The sequence below is a fragment of the Hipposideros armiger genome, unplaced genomic scaffold (genome assembly GCF_001890085.2).
Source record: "Hipposideros armiger isolate ML-2016 unplaced genomic scaffold, ASM189008v1 scaffold_34, whole genome shotgun sequence".
NCBI classification, from domain to species: Eukaryota; Metazoa; Chordata; class Mammalia; order Chiroptera; family Hipposideridae; genus Hipposideros; species Hipposideros armiger.
Genome location: NW_017731384.1, coordinates 3,147,019 through 3,167,229, shown reverse-complemented (window position 1 = coordinate 3,167,229; position 20,211 = coordinate 3,147,019). Strand labels below are relative to the sequence as shown.

Sequence of the window (20,211 nt, the reverse complement as noted above, 5' to 3'; positions counted from 1 at the left end):
AGCCCATGGCAACCCACTGCCATAGGGGCTGCAGCCTACGCCATCGCCGGAGACTCAAGGCAACCCAGCTCCAGGTTGAGCTGTTGTTCAGCATCTTAGCTGTAGAGGGCAGTGTCACTGGCCCTCATATGTGGGATCCAAACTGGGCCCTCTGGCGTGCCAAGCCAGCTCTTAACTAACGCGCCACTCTGCCGGCCCTCCAATATTTTCTTAAATCAGGCAGTTTAGCCCAGTGTTACCTGTTTTAAAAGCCTTTATTTAAGAAACCTTAAGAAAAGTAAATTACGACCTGTTAAATCTATAAATTAAGGGGTGATTGCCAGTTTACTTGCAAAACAGTTGACATAGGGTTCTTTCATTAAGAGTTTCTCTGATACACATAAGCGCTTGTTTGCTGAAAACAAAGAGATCTGAGCCTAAATTGTTAGGTTCTGATCGTTGAAAATCAATCAGTAATAAAGAAGCATCATCCCTGAAAGGATAATCTGTCATTGGGCACATAATTGAATTTAACTAAGAAATGGATTCATATATAGATTCTGAGGTAATATACTTGGCAAGTGCAAGATGTAATGCATTTCACCAGACAACCTGAACAGGGACGTTTTCTCTTGATTAGGCTTTCCATAAATGACTGGGGAATATTGAAAATGTTTACATAATTTCCATAAGCATATAGGGTATGTGGAGATAGTTCAGGATTCAGGCAAACATACTTCCCTTCTGCAACAGCAGGGACCAAATTATCATCTTTTAGAGAACCACTTTACTAGGAATGTTCATTCGTATGTGGTCTGAATGGGAGATTTTTTCCTTTTAGGTGAAATTTTCTGAAACTTAGTTTCTTAACCAATAATTTAAAAAGGGGGAGGGGAGAGTCATATTTCTAGAATGGGCAGAAATTCTAGAAAAGTTTGTCTTCTTACCAGTTCCAGACTGATGGTGTCCATCTTCTAATGACCCCAAATAATGAATTTTTAAATAATTTTTTTTCTTACACAAGTAGTACATATCTGATGTAGAAAATATGGAGAATATAGATAAGCAAAAAAGAAGAAAGTGAAAATTACCTGTAATTCCAACCCCTTAAAACAATCATTGTTAACATTTTGAAATGTGTACTTTCAGTCTTTTTTAAATGTACATAATGCTTTTGTGACAAAAATGATTTCATATAATATGTATAATTTTTCTGCCTCCTCTTTTTTTATTTAATAATATACCGAGGGCATTTCTCTATAGTGTTAAATCATTTTTTTTTTTAAGATTTTTATTGGGGAATTAGGGGGATAGGAACAGTGCTGGGGATTTGGGGGAAGGGGAACAGACAAGTTGCTGTCGTTTTGTTCTTCAATCTAGTTGTGGAGGATGTCGCTTCACTGGCCCAAGTTGGCACCATCATCGCGCTCTTCCCAGGTGAGGCAGATCAGTCGCCGGCTTCTGGACGGCCGCTCACTGCGGCTGCTGGCCGCTCACGCTGGCTGCTGGCTACACAAGGTAGCCCATGGCAACCCACTGCCACAGGGGCTGCAGCCTACGCCGTCGCCTGCGACTCCCGGCAGCCCAGCTCCAGGTTGAGCTGTTGTTCAGCATCTTAGCTGTAGAGGGCAGTGTCACTGGCCCTCATATGTGGGATCCGAACTGGGGCCCTCTGGCATCCCAAGCGAGTTCTTAACCATCGCGCCACTCGGCCGGCCCTTAAATCATTTTTAACATCCCCGAAGTTACATCATTTTTAATGGTTGTATACTACTATCAGTCCCCTGGGTTGCTTTCAATTTTTCACTATTATGAACAAGGCGGTAATGAGTATCTTTGTTATTAAACCGTTCTTCGCATCCATAAAATTTATATCTCTTTGAAAGCACAGAGTCACACAGTTTCAGCCCCTCTCTTAACATTGAGCTAATTAAAGATAAAGAATGATTTCTGTTGGGATTCACTAGAACAAAGAAACTAAAATACCTTTGTTTTTGTTTTCCAAATTACTGTCATGCCAGCGAGGGGAAGGGGAGGGTGGAAGGAAAGTATCTAATGAACATTTGTATAGAGAAAATTTTTAAATTTTAAACTTTTAGCTTAAAATGACCTCAGTATTTATTCCAAATATGTTGGTGTTTAAGAAATTGTGATAACCAGCCATTGAAATTAAAGTGATTGTATTGAAAGAATGTGTTATTATTGTTAACTAAGGTGCATTTGTTCTAATCACAAAGCAGCATCTCTTTATTGCTTCCAGTCACCTGGATTTTCTGAAAGAAAAGCATGCTCTTTGCCTGGCCAGACTGCTGCTTTGCTTTCTTGATACTTACATTGCTATGGACAGCATTCTTGATTGACAGTTTCAGGGTGTGGGTGGGTTCATCAGCTAAATAACTATAGCCCAGGTCTGAACTTCCAGCCACCCTCCATCTTGGCCCCAGACCACAGTGAATTAAATCATGAACTTCTGGCAAGCCTGCCCTTTGGGAATGAAGAGAATCTCACATGACACCCATAGACTGATATAAAAAGACACCAAACCACATGGTGCAGAAAATACCTAAGGAACAATTCCAGCTGGGACTACCCACTTTAAATCCCCACCAAGATAATTAGTGATCTAAGGCACAGGCTGGTCAGTTAACCAATTGCTCAGCATTCCTTCATTGTAATGAAGCATGAAGTTAAATTCTGCCATGAGAACAATGGAAGAATTCCCATCTGGGAAAATTTTTGATAAAATGTAGTAAAAACAAAAACAAAAACAAAAACAAAGAGTAGGGTGGGAGTAGGGGATAAAACAACAAAAGTATTTAAAGTGAGACTAATTATTATTTTTATGCTTTTCACATACTGAAGATGGATGGGTTCCTTAAGATATTTTATCAATTGGAGTAAGACAGGGTTTCTCTACCTCAGCACCATGACATTTTGGACCAGATAATTCCTTGTCGGAGGGTGTTGGAGGGTCCTGTGCATTGTAGGATGTTCCACAGCGTCCCTTACCTCTATCCTCTAGAGGCCAGTAGCACCCTCATCCAGTTGTGACAATCAAAAATGTCACAAAATTGTCCCCCCGTTGAGAACCACTGGATTAACAGATCATTATGCTGAAATACTGAAAAATTGCAGACTCGGGCTCAAAATCATAATGTCATGTGCCATTTTATTTATAGATCAGTGTGGGCGGAAGTAGTGCCAGCCATCTTCAAGCTGTTAGGCTAGACTTGAAGTTCAGTGTAGACCTGCGCTCTCTGACACCATGTAATCTGTGCAAAAATACATGTGGGTGAGCATTGAACCAAATCTCACCTGTACCAGCAAACATCCTTTCTCTGCCTTCTACATCACATCTTCTATAATAGCAATGAAAGTGTCCTTTCTGTTGATGAATGCACTGATTTCCAGAATCTATTTGGAAAGGTATATGGAAGGTAAGTATTAAACCAAATAAAGCTGAGCCTGTCCTTGAAGGGATCTTCTAATGCTGCTTTAGGAGATCTCAGGCTATGGCGGTACTGCCCACACGCTAATACTCTCTACCCACTTAGCTCACTTCACAAGAGTCACCCCTAAATAACTTCCACTCTTCTATGTTCTAAGACTATTCTGACTTCACTTCCTCGTACTCACGCCTTCCCCTTTGGCTGGTTTAACTAACTTTATGATTTACTCTTCATAAAGTTAGTGGATCCCCTGCTTTTTTAAACCTCTCTTTGGCTTCCGCTAAGCTACCCTCTTTCCCTAAAGCCTCCCCTCCCCCATTGAAAGTTTGCATTTAATAACGGAAGTTGCCAACATCTTGACCTTCTTTCAGATATGACAATGGATGATGTTCGGGAATACGAGAAAAACATGCATGAACAAACCAACATAAAAGTTTGCAATCAGCATTCCTCCACTGTGGATGACATAGAGAGCCATGCCCAAACAAGTGTATGTAGAATTTTTAAAACATGTTGTCCACCCTTTACCAAACGTACACATAAACTGATCTTTGAAATACTGCGAACGCGCAATTCGCAAACTTCTTCCACAAAAACGTGTCATCAGAGGCTGTTGGTGAAGAAATTGAGTTGTGTCTGAATTGGACAGTGTCACCTCTTGCTTCCAGACATTTTGATTGTTTAAAGCCGCTTGACTCGCAGGTTGTTTTGGTCATAAAACCAAGACCATGGAGAGTGGAACCATTTTGGGGTCCCAGTGAACGGCCTGTACCATAAGAGAATGGAGGGGTCAAAGAGGATGTCACATGAGAACTAGGATATCGTGCCAGTAACTTTTAGAAACATAGTTAATACTCAGTTATTCATTAAAGGGAGGGCGTCTGGCCCATCTGGTATTTTAGGTTTCTTTACATTTGCTTTGAAATGCTTTCTTTGGCTCTTTATAGCTGTTTTACCCAATCAGTTCCTTTTTACTAGGTTAATGTCAAGATGGGGCTGCATACGTACTGGCTGCACAGTGAAGGTGTGGTGAGCTGAGACCGAACCAGAGCTAGCCCTGGACTTAAGACAGCCCCAGAGAGCCTTGGGTTATTTAGTGGCATGTTGGAAATTGCGAGATGGATGGACAGTGTATTGCCAACATTTTAAATATAGTTATATGGCAGGCATTCATGCTAATGAAGAGGAGATACAGGTGACAAAGTAAGATGTAATCTCTAAGTCCTATGTATCTTTGGCCAGAGCTGTGATCTCTTTGAATGCCAGCTTGAGCCCGCAGGTCTGTTAGCCCATGCCCCAGAATAAAACATATTCGATTTTTAAGAATTTGATAATGTAGTTATAGAAAATTGAGAGATGGCTATTGTTGTAAATGGATGCTTGGGAATTGTGAAGACCTTTTGGCTGCCCTTTGGAAATTTTTAGTTAGGTGTTCACAGCATGTCTTTGGCATATGCCATGCAAGGCTCCTGTGCTGCTGTTGGATGCATGTGACTGCCCTTGAGGTTGAAACGGCCCTAACCCTTCCGCCCCATTTTGCATGCAGTGATTGGATTTGCAGAAAACCGTTCTGACAAGACAGCTGAGGTGATGCTCTCTATGGACAGACCAAGTCCCATAGGACTTCCCCCTTCCTCTCTCCCTGTTCTCAAGTTAGAGATGCTCCTTATGGGAACTGTCCTTGAATTTTCATCGCTTTCAGTTACCTTTTCTCTTAGGAATGTTAGATTGTCAGTTTCCTCTCAGCCTTTCTCTGAAAGCTGCTCACTCTAAATATGATCAGACAGAGGAAGGGGGAGATACCATACATCCAAAAGATACAAAGCATGGTGCTTTGTCTCATTCTAGTACTTAGGGCTTTCAGCTTAAGGCTGTGTGCTTGGTTTTCTTTTCATTTTACTGTGATTATTAGTGTTAGAAGGTCAGTTTACCGGGTAGATGGTGATCCTTAGAATGGTTCTCCCTATGGGAAAGCCCGTGGATTCTCTGACTCCAACTCACAGGTGTTTCCATAACTTCAGCAAAAGAGATGCCCATCTCCCCAGAAGTTACAGAGTGGTTGTTTTGAGTGCTTACAACATTTCCCTTATTCTATGGAATTCCACCAAATTGGAGAGCATTTATTTTTCCATTGTCTGTCTTCTCTCTCATAATGAAAAACAGTTGAAATCAAGAGGCTGCTGTCCATTACAAATAAAACTGCATGGGTGCTCAGTAAAATATAATCATCAACCCAAGTAGGGACAAATGAGATTGAAATCATGCACAATTAACATCCATGAACACAGCAATAAGGAAATAGTCTCTTTTTCAATTGAGCAGTTTCAGTGCCTTCAAGGATGGGAACTTCTAAGAGACTCTGAAAGGGAGTGTAAAATCAAAATGCTATACTTTGGGCGACCTCTGCTCCCTGCTGGATGTATGGAGTAAAGCACTATATTCAGACACTTGTTTAGAAAGTCTGATTTTTTCCAAGATGACATTCATTTATTATAGCAGAAACATACTCCGATTTGCTGAAATTTTTTTGTCCCAATTTTATTTTGAAATAGTTGTTTTTAAAAAATCTTAATCTCATTTCTTAGCTTGTTTAATAGTCTTAGTATTTTTTTAAAAGTGGGCCGTTTACAGGTATAATTTTTTGTGTTATATTCTGAATTCTATATTATAATACATCAACACAGCCATACTTTTTAACTTCTTTTGTAAAACCTTTTCCTTTCAGAAAATTTTAATAATTGTTTCCAGGAAATCCTCTTAAGGCTTTTTTTTTTTTAATATCTTTGGTTTTCTCACATGTTATGATATGACCTGACATGTGTGTGTGTGTGTGTGTGTGTGTGTGTGTGTGTGTATATATATATATAGTATGCATACATATATCTCCCCTAATGATTAATACCATCTATGAATATTCATTCCATAGTTAATATTTCCAAAGTAGCTGTGTTGTTTCATGCTAGTTTATGCAGTATCATCTAGTGAAGTTTCAAGTACTAAATTCAAGAGTGAAAGATGGGTGTCTGGGAAGCTAAAGCAGAAAATCCATGAGCAGCAGATTTCACCGTTTACTTGAGGACAAACTCAGACCTTTGTTCAGCGTTTTTTCTAATAAACCCAGTTAACTGTTCTCCCGTTATCAGCAAATAAAAATAGCAAAGGAAACCAGGGATAGCTAGACTGAAAATAATTAGTCATAACCATAATGATAGTAATAATAGTAATAATAATAATAACAGACTTCCTGAGAATGAGAAAAGAAATATCAAACTATGAAAAGCAAATAGGCCCTGAGAAAGAAGTCATCACAGAATTAAAAGCAGCACAGTGATGTATTTTGTCGGAAAGTTTGTAAGTGTATATAATACATTAAATGCATTAGGGAAAGATTTACATTTAAAAGATTTTTTTTATTTTTACTTTCTAACGTAAGAAAGTTTCAGGTATTTTGGAAATCTACATCATGTGACAATGCCTGTTAAATGAGGCATCACTGAATTGATTTCTTGAATGCCAAATAATGCTTTTGCTTTTTCTTTTCAATAAAATTCTCACTCACAAATTATCCTCTCTGTTCTCTATTCTTTTCTATTTCCTTGAGAAATGGTTTGTTTCTGTTTTGTCTTGTTTTGGGTTTGAGAATAATTAGCAGGGTGTGTTGTTTTCATCATCTTACTTGTTTTTTAAGCTGACTATTAATTAAAACATGGTATCTAAACAATCTCAGGATGGATATACAGCTAGGAAACAGGCAACCCCTAGCATGCAAAGAAATGTATTTGTTGAATAAAAGGTGGCATGTGGAGAAATTCTGTTGATTTGCCTATTTACCCCATAAGGGTATATTTGTACTTTCCTAATCTAAAATAGACAGTAATATACATCATTTTGGGGTCATTCATTGCTCTCATTACCTTCCCTTTATAGGAAAGATGTCCAGGTCTAATAATAGTTCCATATACCACAGCATACCCATGACACACACGCCACACACATACACACACATACACACAGCTCTGGTCTGTACTACCGACCTGGTTTTATGCAGAATACTTAAAATACTCACTGAAGAGTGCTTTAGGAAATCTTGGATGAATATTCATAAAGGAATATTTTTTCAGAGGCTTGCCTCAATAAAAAGAAAGAATCCAGGGTTTAGTATTTCAATGATAATTTGGGTTTATAATCTGGAGGGGCCCCTTTATCATAGGGTTCCCACATGTCCTTTCAAACAGGCATAGCGATGAATCCGTGTGCATCTCTTCTAAGTCACTGCTCATTTTTCTCTCGATTTTTTCCTTTTCTTTGAAGACATGACAATGGATGAAGTCCGGGAATTCGAACGAGCCACTCAGGAAGCCACCAACAAGAAAATTGGCGTTTTCCCACCTGCGATTTCTATCTCGGGCCTTCCCCTGCTGCCTTCTTCAGTGCGTAGTGCGCCTTCTAGTGCTCCGTCCACGCCTCTCTACACAGACGCACCAGAATTTCTGGCCGTTCCCAAAGATCGGCCCCGGAAAAAATCGGCCCCAGAAACTCTCACGCTTCCAGACCCTGAGAAAAAAGCTACCCTGAATTTACCTGGCATCCACTCTTCCGATAAGCCATGTCGGCCCAAATCAGAGTAACTTCCTATGAATATTTCACGGGGTTTTATATTTTTGTTTTGGGCGGTTTTGTTTTTGTTTTTCTAGACTCTTCTAATATAGAAAGACTGCTTTGTCACTCAAACATGTTCCTTCGATCTCTGAGTGTGCATGTGGTTAAGTAATTTCACATATAATCTGATTCCCTAAATATGCCACACAGTGTCATATTAAATGTAAGATGTAAGACTTGCAAAGGACAGAAGGTATCAATCTTCTGTAGCCACAGCTGGAAGCCAGGGAGGTAACCTTGTTATTGGGCATTTGATGAGGTTGGTATGGACAGCAAGGGGAAATGAGTGAAAACTGTGTTACAAGGTGTGGTAAAATAGTGAAGTCAGTTTCCTCCCATCAAACCTGAAATTCTCAAAATTACTCTCAGGAGTAACATCCCTGATTGTCAAATTTTGAACTGCTCATCACCAATACTTGAATACCAATAGTTACTAAGATTCCTGTTTTGGTTAGTCTGACTCAGGATTTGGGGCCTAATTAACACTTTAAATTTTTTGAAAAGTTTAATTATCAACCTAAAGAGGCACCAAGTGCTATTAATTATTGATAACGTATTTGTACCTTTCACAGAATTTAATAAAGACTCCACTTGTTTCTGTCTTTTAATAACTTTCCCCTTTGTGCCCTCATGGCCTCAGAAATCTTAATTGCACCGGGAACGTAACCTTAACTGACTGATTTTGGAAGGGTTGGGTTAGGAACCAAGAGGCCGAGGTAAGGCAAATATCTTTTTTCTGTACAGGTACCAACAAACCTTAACTTTTCAGCGTCCGTCATCCATTAAAATTCTCAGAATTTGCAATTAATTGAGTAGAATTCATTAACTATTAGCCCATTCAAAGAAATTCAAGGGTGTAGAGTAAGCTAACTGGACTTGAACACTGTCCGAATGTCTGGCTTGGAAACCCTGAAAAACAGAATGGCCTCCCTGTCACCCTCCTGGTTTTATTTTTAATAAATTTTAATTTTTAATTAATTTTGAATAAGTTCATTTTAATCCAGACTTCTGGGAACAGATTGCCCATCACGGGTCCTTAGAAAAGACGTCATTGTTCCTTACTTGAAATCCAAATACTGGGAATGTCACGGAAGTTGAGGAAATACTGGCAAGTAAGAGGAGAGCATGAATAGAATTTGAAGAGTAAAAAGGAGTGATCAGAGATGCCCCTCTAACTTTCTTTTCTTCCAGTACTAGTAATGCAAGATTAGAATCAAGGTTGACAGGAGGCAAGATCATTCACCAAAGCGACAGAAGGAGAAAAATCTGCCACCTTCGCACCTCACTGCCTTTAAACGCAGCAGGAAGGGCAAGCAGAATCTAGCATTTACGTTTTTCCTCCAAGAGAGGAAGAGAACAAGGTAGGCGGGCAACTCCAAGCCCCCAGCTAGCCTTCCTGACCTTAACCTCCAACCTCAGGAAAGGGACCTTCCCCAAACAGATTCCGACAGAAATAAGGTAGACCAAGGAGGTGTTCTCCTCTCTCAGCCTTTCAGCCAGTGGACCCTGCCTGCTTCTCTCTCAGTGCTCAGCACTCTGCAGAGTGTCTTTCAAGTTGACAAATTCTCCCGAGGTGCAGGCCCCACCCCATGAGCCCCGCACCAAGTGGAAGTTATATGTCAGACTGTCAAGATCATTTCTTTATCTACAGGTTGGCATTTAGCTCAAAAAATAAGCCCAGACCTCAAGGAAAACCAGTTGCGAATAGCTTAGACCAACAGTGCATCTCTTCCCTAAGAATGACAGCTTTGTAGTAAGACATCTTTGCATGGTATGGTAGCATGATTTTTGCTTGTGGGAAAACTTAACTTGCATTAAACCCCTTGGACTTCTCAACGGCTCCCTCTCCACACAGTAGTACTCAACAAGAATGTTTGGCTTTAGAAAGCAAAATTCTATTTTCAGAAGACAGCGCTAGTATATGTATGTATTTGCAAGCTGAAATCAGGATGGGGTGGGATCATTTTTTGCGAATAGAATGGATTTATTTTGTGCAGGTTGTTAACACATCTGACACCTCGTTTTTCCATTCATACTACTTCTGTTTTCACTTTTTGTAAAGTAGCTTCTGCTATCAAGGTCAACAATGCCGTATGCTTTGGAAAGCTAATTTCTGATTTCCTTCTGTGAGTTTTCTTTATCTTGTAGCCAGCACAGTACCACAGATACCAATTACAAACTGCTGGTGATAGTGCGATTTTTAGCCATCAAATGTGCATTCTTAAAATCTGTTCAGTTTTCTGTCTCCCTGTGGTTTGTGTGCATTTAATAAAAGGGGGGGGGTGCGTATATTCCTTTAGCTGCTTTGCTTGCTTAATCCAGTCATCACAAGCATAAATGATGTCAATATTTTCTCTATCTTGGTTTTCAAGTGTCATTTTACATTCTCCATACACGAATTTGTCTGTTGTGGGATACAAGCCTGCGATGAGTGTGTATATAGAACATGAACAATTCCTATAAGGATGGACATTAAATGGCTGCATGATGGAAACTTAGAAGTAAAAAACAAAAGGCAGCAACTTGAATTCATTAAGCATGTTTGGGGGAAAATAGAATCTTTAACTCAGTGCCTCTGTCTGCAATGTGGAAATCTTCAACTTTGTTCACCAAAATTGTATTATACCTGTGTGTGTGTGTGTGTGTGTGTGTGTATATATATATATATATTCACCATACTATATTTATATGTATTGGTATATATATATATATATATATACCAATACATATAAATATAGTATGGTGAATCAGACAACCACCGGTTCATCTGGTAGCCAAATTAAATAACCCATAGGCTAACACATGCGTGCACACCATCTTCATCTCTGACTAGTGAAGACCATCAAAATGACTGTCCATTGTGCTACTTTGGATGGATTTCTAATATGAAATGCCCATGTGCTTTTCGTTGACTGTAGTACAGCCCTGCCGCTTTGACTGTGCTTTCCCAGGATAAGAAGGTCTCCGTGTTTTTACCCCATAAACTTTGTCAGAAGTTAGCTCTGAAGACCATTTCATTTTTCTACTTTTGGGCTGTAATAAGCAAAGGAAAAGCTTGAAAACAGGAGGCCATGACATTTTTCTGTTACCACCATTGTAACAGACAATATGCATTCGCTGGTGAACAAAATCTCATGGTTTTGCATCTGTGTCGGTGGGAAATGGTTTTAATTTATCTGGAGGTATTTATTAACCATGTATTCAATATTTGGTTGTGAAAAGAAATCTCTTAAGGAGCGCAGTTGTGGGTAGGTAACACAGACACTTAAACGCAAGACCCTCCCCCAAAAGTAATTATGTGGTTTTCTTTGAAGTCACTAATGAAGTTAGTGACCTAAGAGAAAAGATTCTGACATTTCTCAAGAAATCATTTCAAGGCTAATATATTTATGTGTATTTTTAAATTCTTTCCTTAGCATCTCTTCATGGCTCAGAGACAGCAAGGTCACAGATTTAGGTCAGTAGGAATTGTACTCTTCGGAAGGGTCCAATTTACATATTAATATAATGTGTACTCGGATAATCCAATAGACAAGAATTCTCTAAACAGTTTTAGTCCCTTTCTGATGGATCATCTGACTCAGTAAGCTAGTTGACCATCTGCCATCTGAGCCATAATTCTTGAAATTAAAAAATGTCTGTCCAGTGACTAACTGGTCATGGATAGACTATTTAAAAGTACGCATTCTTGCTGGAACTGAACTGCTACACAAGAGCACAGCACGGGCCTGGGGAGTAGCACATACCAGGTTCTTCTGTGTTCTACCTTCCAAATAATCTGTTTGCATTTGAAATGTAAGTGCTTAAGCTTTGCAGGACTTAGTGCAATAAGAGAATGTGAATACGTTGAGAACTTCCCAGATGCGTTATTAATTGTAATTTTGTTGTTAACAAATGCTTTAGGATAAGCCTCTTGGTGTTTCGTTTTGGTGGGGTTTTTTTGTTTTTTTAATGGAAAGCATGTCTGTTGAATTGCAAGTTGCCCTTCAGTTTCTGCGTATCCCCAAGAAGAGGTTCGTTGCGTTGCTGTTATACTTTATGCCACCTCCGTGGAGCTTCAAGTGTAATTTTTAGCGTTTACATTTCGAGCTGGGATCTTGATCGGCTGAGTTAGTCAATATACCACTGCCACAGCTAAAGGACCAAGTTTTGGGTTGCACAGTGTTACAGATTTACCAGCAAAGCAAACAAAAGTTGACCCTCACACATGCCATCGTTCTGTGTCATTTTATGGCTGTTTTGTGTTTTTTCCCCCAGTTATTTATTATTGTTAACTTACTTTTTCTTACATTCTATTGTAAATAAAGTACAAAGCAATCTTCTTTCCAAGTGTAGCTTCCTCTGTTTCTCTTTCTCAGCTTCTGTCTTAAGAGAACGCTGGCAATAGTGAGCTTGTGGGTTGGTGGGAAAGAAGCCATCAAAGGAGGAGCGGGCCAATGGCCAGTACTTAGACCCAGTTCCGGGGGATTTTGTGTGCAAGGAAGCCTGGCCTGCTACTAGTCCTATGGTGCCTCAGAGCCAAGGCCTTTGGGAGGAAAAGCCTGGGTTCCAGCTCTCACTACCCAGCCAGAAAATACCCAAGGTGAAACTGGAACCCCGTGGGGTACACACACACACAGACTCACCCACCCAACAGGTGCTTGGTTCCCTCTCATCAAATGTGAGTGACACCCAAGAAAAATCACCCTGAGGGAATCTGCAGGAACCATCCCAGTGGGACACCAGATTCTCCATTGCAGGGCAGGCCCATCTAAAGCAAGCAAAAGTCCCTCTGATGTGGTTTCTTCACCCCGAGCAGCTCCTGTTCACAAAAGTGTCCTCTGGGGACAGATAAGCTTTACTGTCCCTTGTTCAATAGTCTCAGAGTTTAAGCAACAGCACACCCCTCACTTCATGCTGTCGTCTTCCATCCTGAAAGGAATAACAACACCCACATCGTGTGTAGTATTCCCTGATTGTATCAGGCCATAGCTTCATATAACAGCCCCATAGCGAGGCTTACTCCTCTGAGAATGTCCCTAGAACCAGGTAACACTAATCCAATTAAGACACGCTTGCTTTTGTAGCTCCAACTTTGTCATTACCACTCCCACCCAGCCTTAGTTCTCTCTTTGAAACACACAAGCTTACAGTTGCTGACTGACTTTCAGGCAGCAAACTTGGGTATAGCAGGCTGGCTGTTTCTTCCTGGGGCTGAACTATAACAGGTTGTTAACATTTGAATACCTAGCGTTAAATATATAGATGTAACCCCCAGTGTCCCTGTACCGCTTTTCATCAGGGCGTTATCATTTGAGTGTTTCTAGTAGACTTCAGAACACCCACATTCTTTTCTAAAATTTCTTGTTTCCTTCAGTACAGTCCACTTGGGGCTCTGTGCCTCCAACTTCCAACTGCACCTCGGCCTCCCAAGTTCAGACTAAATCATGTATCATTTCTCCAAGCCCTGTCCTAAAATACTCCTATATGAAAATGTTACTCTCAACCCTGAAGCGTTGAGGGCCCTGGAACAACAACATGCTTGTCCATGTCCGTTCATGTGTGTGTGAGTGTGAAAGTGTGTTTGATTTCTTGTAGTTGATCCAGGCAAGCCGTTTTCAGGTTTGTTACACTGGCTTTCTGCTTAATTGTAAGCCCTCTAATGGTCCATATTCCCATAAATTCCCCCTTGTCTCCAGCATGCAATCTAGTAAAATAATCCCATTCAAGTCCAGGCATTTAACTACTGCTGCTGGGGAAATCAGAAAGGGTTTGGTACTTTTGCCTTAATGCTCTCGCCCTGGTCTCAGCATTGAGAACTCGAGCTACTATGTAGCCAAAGAAACTGGACATGGCCTCAGGTCCTAGTGATTCAGGCCATCCAGTGCAGCAGTGTTAACTGAGCTGAATGAAACCCCGAGAATTTAGGGGATAATGATGTTTAACAAGAAGTACCAACACTATGCACTGAAGGCAGACACAAGAGACTGGTGATGGTTCATTTTGCCTCCTTAACTCGTAGAAGGGAGATTTGGCCACTGTCACTTGAGGGTGTTTGAGGGCAGCCAAATCTGGACCTTCGTGATTTTTTTTTAAATTATATTCCAAAATAACTTTCCTGCTCCCAAGGGATTCTACACACAAGATGAAGCTGGCAGTTTTCTGCTTGTTAGCAACCCTTGAGAATCATTTTGTGATCTTAAGCACGCCAGTGATGATTATATCCAGAACATTCCAAAAATAGCTCGTTGTTCTCTGTATGCAGTGTGTTGCTAAAGTCAGTCCTTCAGTGCTAATGGGTTGTACCTCTTCTCAGGACACAGCTTGAAAATTTAGAAATATTTCTGCAAGCTTGAATTTTCCCACTCTCATCTTAGAAAGAGCTTCTATTTCTTCGCATTTTGTTAAAAATCTATTATACAGACCCGAGGAAGTGAATTTTCCTTTTCACCTTCAGTACTTTAGGTACTTTAGGCTTTGCTCTTCTATGGAAGATAACTCATATGCTTACCTTTCTACAAAATGCTTCAAGGATTTTGAATTGTTTTTATAAACACCTTTACACTTGGTATATAGCGTGTTTATAATTTTTCACAGCTATGTAATAGTCCATTGGGTTGGAAATCTATAGTTTATTTAAATATGCTTTTGTTATTTCACATTTAGGCTATTTTCTGGATTTTGTTATATAGAGTGTTGTTAGGAACATCTTTATAACATAGTTTATGTCTTCTTTTTAATTATTTGTTTGGGATAAGCTCCCAGAAATTGAATTACTGGGTGAATGGATATGAATATTTTTATGACTGGGTATTTACTGCCAACATCTCCAAAGAAAATTATACCTATTTACAATTCTACTGACAACGTATGAGTGAGAACACTTGTCTTTTAAAACAAGTATTTGCAGTTTTAAAAGTTCACTATTCTCAACTTGCTAAGCAATTGCTAGCATCCAATTTGTTGGTTTCATGTACTTTTTGGGTGTTTATGTGATGAAGGGCAAGCCCAAACAAAAAAGTTCTCTGATGCATTCAGGTGTTCAATACCTTCTGCAGCTTACTATGCTGCAGAAATGTTGACTGGCTACTTAGAAAAACAAAAGCATCAGGAACTGCATTTAGTTGAATGAACAAACATCAATTCTAAGTCATTTTGTTTTCATGCTTTCAGTGATAACAAATATTGAATGATGCATCTTTGCTTAAGGATTTCCTGAAAACCACCATATATGTGCCAACAAGTGTGTGTGTGTGTGTGTGTGTGTGTGTGTGTGTGTGTTTAACCAAGAGAGAATCAAGGTAAACACCCGAGCTCCCTTTTAATTTAGAATCAGTGACTTCCTGATTCTAACGGAACCTTGGTAAGGACAGAACGGAGTCCTTACTAAGTCATTTCACTTGTTGGAAAGAATGTGAGTGTGATGCATAGGTCCTCCAGACAAGGAAGGAACAGCCTGTACGTTCTTCCCCGCTTGAGCCCTGTGAGAGCCATTCCTGAGGAAGAGTGAATTCCCCCTCGAGGAGAATGAGTGGTCATTTCTCACATAGCAAGGACAAAGTATAAAATTTGCCTTCAAGCTAGTTTGGAATCTAACTGCAGTCTGTGTTTTTTGCTGTCAGTCGTTGTGTATGTATGTTAACTTCTTATTTTTAAATAATTGTGGATCCACAGAAAGTTACAAAGACATGTATACAGATGTCCTGTCCACCCTTCCCTCAGCCTCCCCAAACAGTTTGTATAACTAGCATACCATATCACAGTTCTTTGGAGCAACACGACCTATTATTGTCAGAATATAAAAATGTCAAAAACTTTTTTTTCTGATCTGTTAGTTCTAATTTACATCAAAATGAAAAAGCTTTGTAATAAGACACTGTCCTTAACCTGATGATTGGCTTTTGAGACAGATAAATACACAGAGGTTCCCCTAGGAAGACCAACATTTTGTTAATTGGATTTGCTAAGCAGTGCTCCACTACCACTCTTCAGTGATTTCTTTTACATAAAATTAAACCAAGCACACCTGAAGAAACATACATATCTTAAACATGAGCACCTTCAGTTTGGATCCAAACATGAATCAATTATTTTGAGGTTTTTGGTGAGTTCCTTCTTCCTCTCCCCGTTGTGTCTTCCTTGAGTCTTGCAATGAAAACCAAGGAAAAACAGATTACAAAGGAGAGTATCTCAAAGTCTCCTGAGGGGACAATCTGAGAGTCTTTCTTCCGAGAGGGAGCACTGGAATATAAAGGGGACCCATAAGACTTCACATAGTATGCTGCTTTCCCATGCGGAGGCATTTGCAATTTTATTTTCCTCTGAAAGGTGACCTCCAGCTCAAACATCTGAGTTTGTTTGTTTGTTTGTTTGTTTGTTTGTTTTATTGGGGAACTGTGTTTTTCCAGGACCCATCAGCTCCAAGTCAAGCAGTTGTTTCATTCTAGTTGTGGAGGGCGCAGCTCAGTGGCCCATGTGGGAATCAAACTGCAACCTTGGTGTTATGAGCACTGCGCTCTAACCAACTGAGCTAACCGGCCGCCCCCAAACATCTGAGTTTTTAATGATCTGTACACACAATGGCTCCTTAACCCTGGTCCCAGCCACCATAATGCCTGTCACTGGGTCTCTAACACCTACCCTTAAACTCAACTCCCCAAGCCCCACCCCCACTGAGACTGTGGGAAGCCACCACCCCTTGTCTGGGTGCTAGCAAATAAAGATGTCTTCCTAACATCCCATCTGGAACTCTAAAAATGCTTTCCTATTGAACCATCACTGAAGTTTCTAATACTAACATAAAGGTGATACTGACAATCTTTCTTCAGCTGCACTGAGAAGGTTTACTGGTCCAAGTGAAAGCCCTAAGGGCTAAGGAGGGTCCTAATTGCATTGGATGTCTTTAATCCACACACACCCTCATATTTACTCATCCTAAACTTACAAACTGAGGACCTGGAGACATGGGGTGAAGGGGAATAATTCACACATAGTTGAATCTGGGACTAGGCAACACCCACCTTTCAGTAGCAATTCCGCCAAGAAGCTCACCAGTACCCACCCCAGGCCACCCCATTTGCCAGACCTAATAGAGTTTAGGGGTAGAGAGTGTTTAAGCAGCCTCAAACCTCCTCCTCAGTCCCATCCCGAACATATTGAATCAAAATATTAAGTAACCCTTTTCCTAGGCTGACCTGGGTACTTTATCTTCAGCCTGCATTCCCTCCCTGCCACCCTCCTCCCCCATGGGAACTGGTTCACAGAACTAATCTATGCTTTAGTCCTCAGTCCTCATTCTGGCACTGGTACAATTTATACTATAATCCAGTACTGTCTTTTATTTTCCTTCCTTTTTTTTCTTTCACAGCTCCTATTATGGACCAGACACTAGGAGAGGCACAAGGGATATAAAAGTGAACAAAAACAAATCACACAAATAAATGGGTAATTATGACTTAATACAGGGTCAATAAATGAAAATTAACGTCATGCTAGGAGAGCATATAACAACAAGGGAAACAGAGCTATTCAGTGGAGATTGAGATCTAAAAGGTGAGTGGCAGTTAGCTGATTTAGGAGAAGCTTTTAAAAAGCATTCCCAGCAAGGGAAATAGCATATGCAAAGGTCCTGAGGTGAGAGGGGGCATATTCCAGGTTTTATACTGAAAAACAGTATAATTTGAGTCAGAGAACGAGGGCTATCTGATCAGAGATGAGCCAGGAAAAAGTGGTAGGGGTCAGATTTTGCAAAGCCCTTGTGGGTAGGGTTGTCAGATTTAGCAAATAAAAATACAGGATACGAGGTTGAATTTAATTTCAGATAAGCAATGAATAATTGCATGGGATATATTTATACTAAAAAATTATGTGTTATCTGAAGTTCAAATTTGGGCATCCTGTATTTTATTTGGCAACCTTCCTTGTGAGTCAGGTAAGGATTTGATCTTGTTCATCCTGGAAACAGGGCATTAAAGGGTTTAAAGCAAGGAGCGGCATAATCTGATTAGAGTTTTGAATAGATCATACTGGCTACACATTGGTAGGGAGCAAGTGGAGAAGCAGGGACATAAGGAATTACAGTGGTCCAAGTCAGAGAAGGGACTTGGACCTGGGGTGTGGCAGTGGACAAGGAAAGGGGTGGACAAGCTGAGCTATATTTAGAAGGTAAAACCAACAGCCCTTGGAAACTACTCCCTTCCCACTGCTTTAGATACCTTCCATGTGGATGACAAGTTGCCAGATTGTTGGGTTCTGTGGGCACTATACTCCCCCCACCCAACTAAAACTCCTCAGCACCCTGTCTTTTCTCCCACTTCCCTATCTTATTACAATAAGATCACAAGTGCGTGCTTGACCTCAAATTCCAAACATACTTGCTGGGTTTGGGAACTCATCGGAAGGGTGCTAGCATTAGATGGAAATGTATGCACCAAATTGTAGCAAAACAGCTTAGATTCTTCCCCCAGCTCTGATTTTTGCTGTGGGGAAGCCATCTTTCGAGGGGCCTGCCTGAGTGTTGATAATATTGTTCAATTCATTGTTGTGGTCTCAATATTTATATCAAAGGTGTTTTAGAACCATAAGATTTTACTCATAGGTGGAATATAAAACAAAAAGAAACAAATAAACAAACAAAACAAAACAAACTCAAAAATACAACAAATTGAAGGTTAGCAGAGGGGAAGGGAAGTGGGGAGAGGGCGAAATGGGTAAAGGGGTCAAATGTATGGTGATGGATGGAAACTAGACTTTGGGTGGTGAGCATTCCATAGTGTATACAGATAGCAAATTATAATGTACACCTGAAATTCATATAATGTTATTAACCAGTGTTACCTCCACAAAAAAATTAAATAAAAACCGCAATGTCTGCTAAGCACAATTCAGTAACACAAAGTGTGCCTGTTTACACACTATTTTTTCCAACCTGGCCCCTGACCTTTGTTTTAGTCTTAGCTTTACAATTAAATATAATCAATGCAAAAAAAAAAGACATTTTGAGATTCTAAAACTGGAAAACATATCTCAGAGCACCTTAGACCTTAATTAAGAACCACCACAACTTCCATATAATACGGAGATTCGGTGGGATATGTGTATCTACCATCCATCCTCTTTTCTGAATGATCCTTCTAGAAATGTTCCTCTGACAAGGCACTTACTATATCCCACTATGCAATGTGCACGCCATCAACTGTCCACCTTCCATGAAAAGTCCATAATGGGTAACATTCTTCCTTTTAAATATGGGCAGGCATCCTTTCCTACCTGTTATATACTTAGACTTGTTCATTGTATACTTGTCACCTGATTCTATTCTAGGAATTGAATGTGAGAAGCGATACCTTCTCCCAGTCTTCACAGCTAGGCAACCAAGCAGCATAAACATGACAAACAATCCAGACAGAACACCCACAGCTCACTTTAAAATGTACACGGTCACAGCTGCCTTTGAAGACCAGCCCCTAAACGTCTCTAACCAGTGATGGAGAGCCAGGCCCTGTTCTTGCTCATTGACCTTGGCTGATGCATCCTGGAAGTGGAACACGTTGGCATGCTCTTATCTTAGGCCAGGTTGCTAAAGACGTGTAGTTCCCTTGTTACAGCTGGTGTCCTTCGGAAAAGGATTGAAATCTCCTTTAATAGTTTATCAAACTTAGACTTCAAATTACAGAGGAACATGCAAGTGTAGTTCCAGCTTTGTCAGCTGGTAAGTCTTAGTTTGTCCTCATGGACTAAGTCCATATCCCATCTATTACAATGGCTTGCCATAAGTGTGATTTATTCAACAAACATGTATTACACTTTTTATACTTCAGACACAATCGCTGGTGCCATGAATACAAAAATGTAAACTGATTCATTCAATCAAACAGCATGTTTTTACTGAGTGCCTACTAAGTGCTATGAAATGGGGATGCATATATGAATATGACAGACAAGACCCCACACACACACCCTCAAGAAGCTTATGTTATAGGGGGAGCCTAGGTGAGTCAGCAAACAAATAAAATAATTACACACTGTGATAAAAAATGAAATAAATAAATTGTTGAGGGCCGGCCGAGTAGCGCGTTGGTTAAGAGCTGGCTTGGGACGCCAGAGGGCCCCAGTTCGGATCCCACATATGAGGGCCAGTGACACT

General features: G+C 40.2%; 1 protein-coding gene across 3 annotated transcripts in view; it reads left to right on the top strand.

Annotated features, from left to right (window-relative positions):
* Positions 1–12,416, top strand: part of PITPNC1 (phosphatidylinositol transfer protein cytoplasmic 1) — a 248,986-nt gene extending 236,570 nt beyond the window's left edge. For 2 of the 3 annotated variants that reach the window (XM_019637713.1, XM_019637714.1), the window contains exon 9: positions 7,740–12,416. In XM_019637713.1, coding sequence (XP_019493258.1) covers positions 7,740–8,056 — 317 coding nt within the window. In that variant the 3' untranslated portion in view covers positions 8,057–12,416. Of the gene's footprint in view, positions 1–3,799; positions 3,919–7,739 lie in introns of all 3 variants that reach the window. The other variant, XM_019637715.1, reaches the window with a different exon arrangement.
* Positions 12,417–20,211: the final 7,795 nt, after the last annotated feature.